At 37.1% G+C, this 13830-nt stretch overlaps 1 protein-coding gene across 6 annotated transcripts in view; it reads right to left on the bottom strand.

The window, feature by feature from the left end:
• SLC4A10 (solute carrier family 4 member 10) overlaps window positions 1–13830 on the bottom strand; it is a 337954-nt gene that overhangs the window by 100839 nt on the left and 223285 nt on the right. For all 6 annotated transcript variants that reach the window (XM_043894685.1, XM_043894680.1, XM_043894684.1 and 3 more), the window contains 4 exons: window positions 6471–6571; window positions 3026–3200; window positions 2259–2392; window positions 1613–1858 (listed from right to left, as the gene is read on the bottom strand). In XM_043894685.1, the coding sequence (XP_043750620.1) occupies window positions 1613–1858; window positions 2259–2392; window positions 3026–3200; window positions 6471–6571 (656 nt within the window). The remainder of the gene's footprint in view (window positions 1–1612; window positions 1859–2258; window positions 2393–3025; window positions 3201–6470; window positions 6572–13830) is intronic.

Below are 13830 nucleotides of genomic sequence, written 5' to 3' on the forward strand. Positions count from 1 at the left end.
ATCCAAGCTTGTGTCCTTCCCTCCACCTAAACCACTCTCCAGGTCTCCTCCCCAGTACCTTTCTAATTCCTACTGATTTTTTGGTTTTCTGTCACTTCCTCCAGGAAGTCTCCTTTGAATCTGAGATCTGGGTTAGGTGTTCTTCTGACATGGTACCATAGCATTCTAAAACAATACTTTAACACAGTACTTATTTGGTTGTCTGTTGGTCTATATTTCCTACTAAACTGGAAGCTCATTGAGAACAGACTATTATTCATGATATACCTAGCTTAGGGCATGTAGTAGGTTTGAAATCCCAAACAGAGATCATTTTATACCCAGCAAAGATATCCAAATTAGGTGACACTGCTTTCTTTTCAACTAAATATAAATAAAAAGGCATGTATCAACATTATCTCTCATTGTGATCAAACTGCTCTCCCCATCTGCCTGCTTTCTGAGTGTCCCTGACACCTCCTTCATCTACTTTTGAATCCTGTTCACAACACCCTCACCATTTACTTTTATTGGGGAAGTTATTTTATATTTAACTGATTTTTTTTTTGTCCTAAAACAGAGATGGACTGTTAAAGATATCTACAATGACCAAGAAAACATCAAAATACTAATTCATCTTGTTTTCAACTCTGTATCACTACATCATTCTTAACAAGATTATAACATTGCACTGTTTTGGCCTAATATTAACAATATCAACTTCTAATAGTTCTAATCTTTGTTTAGATGAAAAATTAACAATATCAACTTCTATTAGTTCTAATTTTTGTTTAGATGAAAAATCTTTAAAAGAAGATTTTGAGGGCATATCTGAGCAGTTTATAAGAAAAGCATTGGTAGCTGATATAGAGATTATAACTGCCTGGTAAAGAATGTATTGCTTTAAATATTTGCTGTCTAAAATATATATATAATAACAACAAAAAATCCTAAAATAAAATCAAAGAAGAGTAATATGATGTTCACATATATTCTGTAAATATGGCCTTAGAGAAATTCCAAACTGCTGGCATACAAAACTAGAAAGTGTAATATTACAATTCCATCTTTAATCCTAAACTGTAACATCACCCTCAGCAACCATACCAGGGTACTTTCATCATAAATGTCATAGGTTCCAAGAGCAAAATTACATTTCAATTCAGTGCTATTTTATTTAAGAGTTTATCATATTTTCAAACACCAAGCTAATGCAATTTAGACCCAATGAGTATCTTTTACCTCACTGCTTTAAATCTGGAATCAGCTTTTCACTACTATGTTTCTTCAGATTATATTAAACAGAAAAGGTCCTAAGGAAGACCAAAATCACAAATATTTTGCAATAAAGCAATCTCTGCAAAACTGATCATAGTTCATTTTCTGCTTAACAGAATTCTTGACAAATAGAACTTCAAAAAGATATTCTTGGAATAGATGTTATAAAGAAAACTCATGTATCAGATAAGTAGCTGATTAGATGAAATCCTGTACGGCTCTAAGAGACCAAGACTTAGGTCATGAATCAATTCAAGGAAGTCGATCTGCTGACTAAGATCCTCATGTTTCTTATAACAATAGTAATATTTGTATAAAGAAAAGCCCCACAGCCAACAGGGGAGATGGTACTTACGAGTATTGTGTCAGCAGTTCCAAATCATTATGCATGTTGATTGGATATGCTTCACTGAGTTCAAACAACTTCTCTAGAGCCTCATAAATGAAAATGATGCAAATAAGAGAAGCAAAAGCTTCTTCAGTAAACCGGGTGATATAGCAGACAAGGGAGCTTGCGTCAGTGGCCACAAGTATGATACACAGCGTTGCAGTCCAAAGGCCAATACTAGCTCTTAGAGAGAGGTATGACAGCCCGTATTCTCTAGGAGGAGGGAGAGAACAGGAGAAAGCAGGTCACTGAACAGCCTGTCACCATTTTTAGTAGATGGAAATAAGTCTAATTCAGGAAGCAAAAGTAAATAAGCTTCACATCCCATGAGTATCTAAACTCAAAACTTTGTCTACAGGGAACACCTAAGGGTACAAAACTCAAAGAGGTTTCTCAGTGCTTAGAACTGAATATAATTTTTTATAAATATTACATAAAAAATACATAAATATTTTACTATTTCTTTATTTCCATGGAGAGGCAAAAATGGCAAACTGAATCAAATCAGCAACTTCTACCTCTGCCAGCAGATTTCCAAATGTGATGCTGAGAGAAGCATAAATACGGTGGAGGGATAGACAGGGACTAAGGGTGAAAAGTATATAATACTTACTTGCAAAATTTAAACAAAATCTTTTCAAACACCAAAACTGGTCCTGTACTGCCTAGTATGGTAAGAGGCTGTCCACCAAAGAGAGAATACGCTATCCCAGTCATGGATGCTCCAAAGAGAGACTCGATTGCACTCTGTGTGGAGATATAAATGATTCTATTATCTAAGCTGTACAGGCCGCCATTATAATTGGGGAAAAATATATATAAAATACATGGGGTCTATTCTATGAAGCGCCTACTAGCAACCTTGGGCAGGAGGTGGGGTAGGAGAAAAAAAAGGGGCAAGCCATCAAAATATGAATGGTAGTAGACAAGGATACATTATCTCCCTCTTCCTTATCTTACTTTTCTTTCACTTACTAAAAGTTTACATGTATTCACAATAAATGTCTGGCAGAAGCATGGCCTATATAAGTGGGAAATGGACCTTTTAAGAACTAAGAACCAATCTAAAGCTAGCCTAAGACTGGGGGCCAGGGATGAGATCAGAACCTTGTATAACGTAAGAATTATCTGTTCTGAGATATTCCACTCCCTGATTACCAGTTCCACTAGTCAAGAAATTCATCTGAAGCTAGTTCAGTTCAGTTCAGTTCAGCTCAGTCGCTCAGTCATGTCCAACTCTTTGTGACCCCATGAGTATCAGCTAGACCATACATCAAACCTCTCCTCATAAAGGAATTCAAAATGAAACGCACACTCACCTAACTATGAATCTTAAATGCTGATTCAAATTCAAAGTTCAGAGAAAAGAATAATACATACTATTCGACCTTCAGTTGCTTCTCCCAACAGTCCTCCAAATGTGATGACAGGAGACATACATGCGCAGTAGAGAAACAGAAAAGATGCTAAACACTGCAGGCTGAAAGCATCTGTGAAGTCACTCCAGAAGTATGGAGCTTTTCTTTTGATATCTAAAATAAGTCCCCCAAAAATCCTAAGACAGGGGGGAAAACACAATAGTGACATACAAAGATAAAAAACACAGAAGTCAAAATACTCATTTGCTTTGTTGCCAGGTCACAGTATAGGTTTTCCATCAGCAGAGATGAGACCCGTATTAATCTGCTAGGCTTTTCATCATGATCTATAGGAATAGCTTTGTACCACTAAGGCACTTCAATTCCTAGCGAAAAATCATGTCAGCAACCTCAAAAACCCTGCTGCTAAGCTGCTAAGTCACTTCAGTCATGTCCGACTGTGCGACCCCATAGATGGCAGCCCACCAGGCTCCCCCGTCCCTGGGATTCTCCGGGCAAGAACACTGGAGTGGGTTGCCATTTCCTTCTCCAATGCATGAAAGTGAAAAGTGAAAGTGAAGTCGCTCAGTTGAGTCTGACTCTTCACGACCCCATGGACTGTGCGATCCCATAGATGGCAGGCCACCAGGCTCCTCCGTCCATGGGATTTTCCAGGCAAGAGTACTGGAGTGGGGTGCCATTGCCTTCTCCGTCAAAAACCCTAGGTTCTCTCAAACTAGGTTCTCAGCTGTTCAACAATCAAAATTCAAACAGTGAGATTTAAGGATTACTCTAATCTCTGTCCCATTTCACAAAAACCTAGTCCTAAAATCAGGCCTCTTATCCTCGGTAATTGGCAATGTTGAAATTGTTTACATTCCACTTAGTGTAGCAGAAAGTGAAGGAGGGAAGGTAAACTGATTTTTATATAGCCCATAGTGAACATCAACCTAGAGAGAAAAGGTGGTATATAACCATGGCTCCAGCTATCCACTCTCTTTGTCAAAAAAATCGCTTGCCAAATAATATTTCATACAGGCACTTAAATGGCCTTATGGACAACAATAATACTTAGTAGAGAGAGGTAAGTTCCATTATTGTTTACATTTTTAGAAAACTAACACAGGGGCCTTATATTAAGCAACCTAGATAAATGTACTTTTGATCCACTGTTGCTAAACATATTCAAACATCTATAATTAACAAGACAATAATGATCTTACTTGGGGTAAATGCGTGTATTCTAAAAATATCAAAAACCACATTAAAAACATGTAAAGGATGATGTTTTGGTAGGAGGAGGGGAGTGGGAGAAGCATTAAATTGCAAAATGTCTAAAATCTGAGGATGAAATTTTTTAATCTATTAGGAATGAGAGCATTAAATAGGTATTCTCATTCTTTGAACATTTACTAACAACATGCAGATTTAACATTTGACTACTAAAAGCTCTTTGTGCTCTTTGGAATAGTGATGTCATATTAAAATGAATAAGGCTATGATTAAGTTCCCACATGAAGGTTAAAAAAAACTACTATGTTCAACATACTGCAAGTATGCTAAATACACCTGGGTTATGGAAAAATATTAAAGGTTTGTTCTTTATTTTCTAAATAGGAATATAATGTGGCAATCTAAGAATCACTTCAAAAATGATTGCTCTCTTGAGAAGTAAATTCCTATCTGCTTTGAAAAATGTACCTCTTCAGAATAACTGAAAATTCTATTATTTTTAATTTTTAATTGCCCTGATATAGACACAATAGTAACATATTAATAACTATCTTATTATGTGAGTGATCGAATCATTACGTTTTCCACATCCACCAGAGGGATGTGGAGTAGGAGAGGTTGAAAAGGATGAAATTTCAATTGAAAAAAAAAGGACATTTAACATTCGGAGAAGTTTGCAAAGAACCTATGAAAATTCACACACATACACAATGATCATCTTAGTTTAGGTTCTCCTACTTGTGTTTAATAAAACACATGCATAATTTTTATTTGGGGGATCATTTTCTGAACGATGTGTTAACTTCTCAAAGTCATAATTCAGAACAGATTTAATCTACTAGTCTATTTATTCATGTACTTATTTTTTACATCCCACCTAAGCCCCAAAAGAATGTGAGGTGGTTATGAACGATCACTTCGAAGTCAATATTTATAGGTTTGATAGCACTTCCTATTAGACTACTGTTTTCTAATTAATTACTTATTAGGCCATACATGAGTCTAAACAGCTGTTATATTACAGTGTAATAAACATGCTTTTAGCAGCAAAAATCTAAATCCGGAAGTGGGAGGTCATTGCAGAGAACAGTACAAGAGCAGCCCAGGTGTGCACCAGCAACTCCAGGAGAGCAGATGAGTAATGGATACTTCAAGTCCTGTCAGCAACAGAATCTGTGGAAGAACTCTGGAGAAGCGAAGATACCGGATATTGGTGACCTGGGAGGATTTAGGAAGCAGTAAGGAAAAGTGAACTTTGAAAAAAAAAAAATCTAAGCTATGTGGCACGTTACACCTGAGAGAGAGGGGAAAAAAAAAATAACACCAAAAATAAAAAGACAGCATTTGAAAATATGGAAGTAAACAGAAGGAGTAACAATGATTCCAGTAAAAGGGAAAGGGGAAAAAATTGTCTGAATCATCTCAAATTAGGTACCAGACTGAGGAAGACATTTCCTTAGAGACAAAACATAGAAAAAGGGAAAGAACAGAGGAGAATTAAAATGCACAGTTGTCAGAAACTGGAAAGTCAGCTTAGAGGACACAGTAAGAGGAGTAGAGGAGATGGCCCTGAGGGCAGGGGAGCACCAAGCCTGCAAAGTTTTTGCAATTGCCTTCAATTATAACGGAGGCTGTGTGCACATATTCCCTGAAGAGAGACCCACCCAGAGGTTTCTGATTTTCTGCTCACACATTTCTTGGAGAGAGACAAGCTGTCAAAAAAAACATAAAGAATCATTTTAAGAAATAAATTGGAGCCTTCATCTCTTCAAAGATGTGTGATTAGAAAAATAAGTCATATAGCTCTTTCAGATTACTATCATAAAAATAAAAAATATTATTATATACATCCTACTTGCATGTAATGAGACCGGGTCTATAAGACTGAGTTCTTGGTATTTATTTTCATTTCCATCTTGAACTTGAAATTTTCAACAGGCTCTTTTGGAAGGGGCAACTGACAGTTTTCTCATTCATTCTAAGAATCTGTGAATGTGTTTTATGCATAGCAATGTGAAAGACTACGTATATAAAATGGAATGGTGTATCCACTGTTCTGGTTTAATAATAATGACAATCATTAATGATGAGATATCAAATTTATTAGCATATTGACCCCCAAAGAGTAGGTATTCAAAGTATAAAGACAAATTAGTCCTCAAAACAGTAATTCCCAACACAAAAGTGATATACCATTTGGTCTTTGAAGTCCCATACAAAGGCTTTTCACTAACCTTCCGGTTCGCTGGAGTTCAGGCCCACTATGTCCTCCGTGGGGCTCAGCTTCCCCATGAGCTGCTGTTCCATTCGGTACAGCAGGAGTCTTCCTCTTCTCCTGTGGGAAGTTTTTTTGTTTTTTAATTTCAGGTGCTAGTTGTAAATAATAAAAACAATTTTTTCCCTCGAGGCAATATGCAGAGCAGTTAAGAATCCAGGCTCTGTACTTATTGGCTATACAACCTCTAGAAAGTTGTTTAGCCACCTAAAGCCTTAGTTCTCGCTTCCTTTTACTGGTGATAACTCTGACGGTAAAGCGTCTGCCTGCAATGTGGGAGACACGGATTCGATCCCTGATTAGGGAAGATCTCCTGGAGAAGGAAATGGCAACCCACTCCAGTACTCTTGCCTGGAAAATCCCATGGACGGAGGAGCCTGGTAGGCTACAGTCTAAGGAGGGGGCAAAGAGTCAGACATGATTGAGAGACTTCACTTCCACTTTCCATTGAGAGAATGAAATGAGGTTGAGGGATACTTATTCTTTCTTTCAACGAATATTTATTGAGTGCCTAGTGTGTGCCATTTATTTTTATGGGATGCTATAGATGCAAAAGTGAGCAAGAAAAAGCATTCTGTTAGTGGAGACAAAATAAACCTATAATGTCAGGTAGAGATAGAGATGATAGAGCCAATTCTCCAGGCAAGAAAACTGGAGTGGGTAGCCATTCCCTTCTCCAGGGGATCTTCACTACCCAGAGAGGGTAAAGAACTTGCCTGCAATGCAGGAGACCTGGGTTCAATCCTTGGGTCCAGAAGATCCCCTGAAGAAGGGAATAGCTACCCACTCCAGTATTCTTGCCTGGAGAATTCCTTGGACAGAGGAGCCTGGCGGGCTACAACCCATGGGGTTGCAAAGAATCGGACATGACTGAGCGACTAACACTCTTACTACTATTCTGAGATAGAGATCCGAAAAAAACTAAAACAAGAAGGGATGAGAGGAGACTGGGATTACGATAGGTTGAGGTAAGGAGGTGTTAATAGTGGTATAGGCCTGGTCTAGTTCAACTGTTCCATGAACATTAACTGCTATCATTAGATTTTTTTAAAGTATGTTTCCCTCTCTGATTCTGGCTCGTATCTTCCTACCCAAGCTTCTTTCCAATATAAAGCAATCAGAAAGACTACTGCAAAAGGAAGCTTCTAATTGAGCCAATGACAAAATACTGAGGTTGTGTAAGTTCTGTTTCTCTACAGGTCTATTCCACCCACTTTTGTCAGTGACAGAGAGTTTAAAAAATCAGAAAAGCATTCCTACTGGTGATCTTAGAACACATCGATGTGCTCAAAAGTGCTTAAAAGGAAAAAAAATTAATGGTGAAATTAAAGTTTTTACTTAACTGCCATTCCAAAATAGTGTAAACATATAAACATGTTCTTCATGCTTAGTGTAAACTAAACAAGTGGGAATTATCACATGATCTTATTACAATGGGACAGTTAGATAAAATGGTACAGATTTAAAACATGACAAAAATATTTTGAAATGCAAAAAATGTAGGAAAGTTCATTGACTGAATTTTATAATTTCCCAGGTATATAAATACATACAATGAACTTAAGTTCAAAGATAAAAGACAGTATGTCTGTCAACAGATGAAGGAGCTGCCTTTACAGGTAAATAACTATCATATGTTAGTAAAGGGCTTTAACAGTGGCCCTTAATACCCTCAATACCCAATAATCACCTGGGAAAACATTTCTTAGCAAGTCTAAGAAGGCAAGTGGTATTATTTGTTCTTCTGGGGAATTATCCCTTACTGCACACATCAATTCATTGTTTTACAATGGGAAAAGCTATTTCTCTTATACACTGATAAGGCAAATGATAAACCCTGAAAGATATTCATCATTCTAAAGTACCTATTTCCTCAAGGAGTGCCTTCTTACAGTAGGGAGAAAGGGTTTAGAAAAAATAATTGGGTACTGGTGAATATTCTGAGGAAAATACAGGAAATTTTTTTTGTTGTTCAGACTTGACTGACAAGGACCCACTGTACAGCACGGGGAACTATACTCAATATCTTATAGCAACCTAGAATGGAAAATAATTTTTAAAATAATATATATACACATATATATGTATATTTATGTGTATATGTATAAAACTGAATCACTGTTATACACCTGAAACAAATACATTGTAAATCAACTATATTTCAATAAAAATTAAAAGTAAATAAATAAATAAAATTTGTTTCTGAGCTTTTTCTGATATCTTCAATCTGAATTACTGGAAGGAAACACTGAACAGATCTGCTTCTTCCTTTTGGGGATTGAGAGAGGTTTCATAGATTTAATAAGATCCCCAAGATGTCCATATTTATGTAGCATTATGTACATGCCAGATTCTAGAGACAGTTATGATGTTAAACTTATTTTTCATGCACAGAATTTATAATAATAAAGAAAAAATAAAGAAATAAAAATGATGGAAAAGCAAAAACTTAGAGCATACTAAAGGGATCTGTGAGGTGTGGGGAGGAAGAAATGGCAATGATAAAGAGAATGGTCAGGCAGGCTCAGAGAGAGTGTCATTTGAGAAAAACTTGAGGGAGTCAAGAGAATTAGCCATAAAACAACTGGGGGAACATCCAGGCAAAGAACAGCCAGTGAGTGGATAGTCTTAAGGCAGGAGTGTGCTGCAGAGATTGAAGAATAAGGAGGAAGGAGGCCAAGGAGAGGAGTGAGCAAGAAAGAAAGAGATGGGAGATGACTTAGAGGTGGGAGATGACTTAGAGGTGGGAGATGACTTAGAGGTGGGAGATGACTTAGAGGCAAAAGGAAGCCAGACTGTGTGGGTTTAGTAGATCATTTTAAGTATTTGGCTTTTATTCTCAGTGAAATGAGGAGCTTTTGCAGGATTTTAAGGAAAGGAGAGCATGATCTAACACTTTGGCTGCTGTGTCAAGAACATATTCTAGGAACCAAGAGTAGAAACAAGGAGACTGGTTAGCGGGCTATTTCAGTAATCCAGGAGAAAAATGATGGTAGCTTGGAGCAAAAGAACTGATGACATAGGGGATAAAGAGGGAATTGGTGGGGTAATCTCTTTGAGTAGGTATGAAGAGATGGGATCTACTGCACAGATAGAAAACTGACTTTGGATAATTCATTAATAGTAATATAGGAACATGTAAAGAATGTAGGTACAGATGCTGGCAGGTAGATAAATGTGGTTTGGGGAATCTAAGCAGGTAAATGGCATAAGAGAAAAGCAAGGAAGTTAAGGGTATACATAAGGGAGTGATTATAATGACTGACATAAAGTTCTAATGAGTATTTTCAGGGGTATCCCTTGAGGTGACTGGTTATTATTCTCTTAACTGAAAGTAAGAAATATTTTAAAAAATACTATGATTTACACATTTCTGGAAGAATAAAAACCATGGAGATTATCCCAGAGAGGAAAATATTTGAATGAATATGAATTCAGTACTTAATTTATTTTGATTCATTTTGTTCCACTTCATAAAAGCAAACATTGTTTCATAGTATCTATTATTCAATTCCAACATACATTTTAAAGATACTAATGTTGTAAAGAAACACAGAGCATATCTAATTCAAACTCATTATATAAAATTGTGTTGTCTAACATGACAGCCACTAACTACAAGTGGCTATTTAAACTTAAATTAATTAAAATCAAAAATTCAGTTCCTCACTTGCATAAGCACATTTCTAGTGCTCAATAGTGTCTTGACTTAATAGATATCATAGATATAGAACATTTCTATCATTGCAGAAAGTTCTATTGGACACACTGATATATAACATCAGTAGAGAGGTTACAGCATCTGTTTAAGGTAATAAAAAGAGATAGTATCAGAACCCAGGTGCCGTGATTCTTAGTTCAATGTTCTTTCTCCTGTTGTTGTCATTGTTTAGTCTCTAAGTCATGTCTGGCTCTTTTGCGAGTCCATGGACTATAGCACGCCAGGTTCCTCTGTCCATGGGATTTCTTAGACAAGAATACTAGAGTAAGTTACCATTTCCTTCTCCAGGAAACCTTCCTGACCCCAGGGATTGAACCCGAATCTCTTGTACTGGTGGCTTCCCTCATAGCTCAGTTAGTAGAGAATCTGCCTGCAATGCAGGAGACCTGGGTTCAATCCCTGTGTTGGGAAGATTCCCTGGAGAAGGGAAAGGCTACCCACTCCAGTATTCTGTCCTGGAGAATTCCATGGACTATGCAGTCCAAGGGGTCGCAAAGAGTCAGACACGACTGAGTGACTGAGTTTCACTTCACTTCAATTCACTCTTGCATTGGCATACTGAGCCTACTGCTTCTCAATACCCAGGCTCCAACATCCAACAATTAATGCTGGTCTTAAAGTCTCACAAAATTAATTTTAGCTCCCATGTCTCCACTTGTCTCAGAAACATCATTTCTCAAAGGCAAAGTGTTTCCAAAAATGCTTGACTTTAGTTTTAATGTTTGAACAACAAATTAGTGTTAACAAGTGACTTTAAAACTCTCACATTCGGCATAATTAATATTTTTACTGAATTTTCCAAATAATATTAATTAAAGAGATTCTTTCTTACTACTTTAAGAAGCATTATACTGTCTTTATTAATACTGTTAGCGTTAGAATATACACAAGTACAAAATAAGACAATCTAAACCCTTAAAATTACTCTTTAAGCAACTTACTAACTTTAGTAGTACATCAACTGAAATTATGTGATTGAGACTATAGAATCCCAGACTATAGAATCTCCTCTGAGAAAAGAAGAGCAAATAATCTTCAATAATTATAAAATAACTGCAGGATAGAAATGTAGAAATGAGCCATCAGTAGAGTTTCCTTCAATTAATAGCGGGTTTGAGATGACTTTTTAAAAGACTCATAGTTGAGTCTTTTACTCAGTCAATTTACCCATCTCTGGCTAAGCAGAAAAACATCTATGCCTACAGCTGGGTCAATTAGGCCATCTGTTACTTCAGCTAAGGCAGCAGAGTCAACTACAAACGCAGCTGGACTCCACAGGGACCAGAGCCAAAGGCAAGAGTGAGTAGAGGACAACAGGGGAGCTGTAGGAGGCAGGTTCACTAGGAACAGAGACAGCAATATCAGTGGGCTTAAAAACATGTGGCCACCTTTCAGATATATGTATTCCCTAAGGTCGAACACTGTATAGGCTCTAAATGCTTGATGTCAGGCACTACTCTTGTTACCATCTATGTTACGATGTGTCTGAGTCGACTCTCTAGTCTTAGACACTTATGAGCACTTCGCATATGCATCTGAAACCAAATTCCTTAGCTTATCCTTCAAATTCCTCTTTGCCTACAGATGTTTAATTTCTCATGTGAGGATACTGCCTCTTACCAAGTTAATAAAACTACAAACCATGAAGTCAAAAAAAAACAAAAAAAAAACCATGTGGCCACTACCCTCAACAAAGTCATGCCTGCAATAAGAAAATGACCTCAAACAGTATCAATGGTCTTTATTTCTTTTTTTGTTGTTTGTTTTGTTTTGTTTTTTCATTTATTTTTATTTGTTGGAGGCTCATTACTTTACAATATTGTAGTGGTTTTTGCCATACATTGACATGAATTAGCCATGGATTTACATGTGTTCCCCATCCCGATCCCCCCTCCCACCTCCCTCTCCATCCCATCCCTCTGGGTCTTCCCAGTGCACCAGCCCTGAGCACCTGTCTCATGCATACAACCTGGGCTGGTGATCTGTTTCACCCTTGATAGTATACTTGTTTCAATGCTGTTCTCTCTGAACATCCCACCCTTGCCTTCTCCCACTGAGTCTAAAAGTCTGTTCTGTACATCTGTGTCTCTTTTTCTGTTTTGCATATAGGGTTATCGTTACCATCGCTCAGTGCAATCTCTATCAAGCTACCAATGGTATTTTTCACAGAACTAGAACAAATAATTTCACAATTTGTATGGAAATACAAAAAACCTCGAATAGCCAAAGCAATCTTGAGAAAGAAGAATGGAACTGGAGGAATCAACCTGCCTGACTTCAGACTCTACTACAAAGCCACAGTCATCAAGACAGTATGGTACTGGCACAAAGACAGAAATATAGATCAATGGAACAGAATAGAAAGCCCAGAGATAAATCCACATTACCTACAGACACCTTATCTTCGACAAAGGAGCCAAGAATATACAATGGAAAAAAGACAACCTCTTTAACAAGTGGTGCTGGGAAAACTGGTCAACCGCTTGTAAAAGAATGAAACTAGAACACTTTCTAACACCATACACAAAAATAAACTCAAAATGGATTAAAGATCTAAACATAAGACCAGAAAGTATAAAACTCCTAGAGGAGAACATAGGCAAAACACTCTCCAACATAAATCACAGCAGGATCCTCTATGACCCACCTCCCAGAATACTGGAAATAAAAGCAAAGTAAACAAATGGGACCTAATGAAACTTAAAAGCTTTTGCACAACAAAGGAAACTATAAGCAAGGTGAAAAGACAGCCTTCAGAATGGGAGAAAATAATAGCAAATGAAGAAACAGACAAAGGATTAATCCCAAAAATATACAAGCAACTCCTGCAGCTCAATTCCAGAAAAATAAATGACCCAATCAAAAAATGGGCCAAAGATCTCAACGGACATTTCTCCAAAGAAGACATACAGATGGCTAACAAACACATGAAAAGATGCTCAACATCACTCATTATCAGAGAAATGGTCTTTATTTCTATCTGCATTGTATGCAAGTAAAATGCACATCAGATTTTTACATGGACAACTTTTACAATTTTCATACCACATGCCCACACAAAAGTAATACAAACATAAGAATTATGAAGAAAATTCTTGAAATCATAAATGTGATTAATGACAGTAATAGGGAGTTTTCCATACAAAATGACAACCATGCTTTTGAATTTTCCTAACACTTACCAACTTCAAAGCTATGTATCTGAGTATGGTGAGTCTGTAATGTGCTTTTCTTAAGCATATTTTCCATCCTCATTAAAATTTAAGTTTTCTTCCAGTATAGTATGCTTTAAGGTGGGCCTAAAATCTCTTCAGGCTTGTGGTACTGATATTTAGTAAATTATCATCGATACACCAAATTTGTGTTTAATACAACGAAGGAAGATTTTGTGTCAGGGAATTTCATGTCCCTGCCTTTTTAGAGGTAAAGTAGGTTCTGGTACCCTGGTTGCTCAGACAGTAAATCTGCAGGCAATGCAGGAGATTTAGTAGGTTCAGTCCTTGGGTGGGGAAGATCCCCTGGAAAAGGAAATGGCAACCCACTCCAGTATTCTTGTCTGGCAAATCCCACGGACAGAGGAGCCTGGCGGGCTACAGTC

The sequence above is a fragment of the Cervus elaphus genome, chromosome 33 (genome assembly GCF_910594005.1).
Source record: "Cervus elaphus chromosome 33, mCerEla1.1, whole genome shotgun sequence".
NCBI lineage: Eukaryota > Metazoa > Chordata > Mammalia > Artiodactyla > Cervidae > Cervus > Cervus elaphus.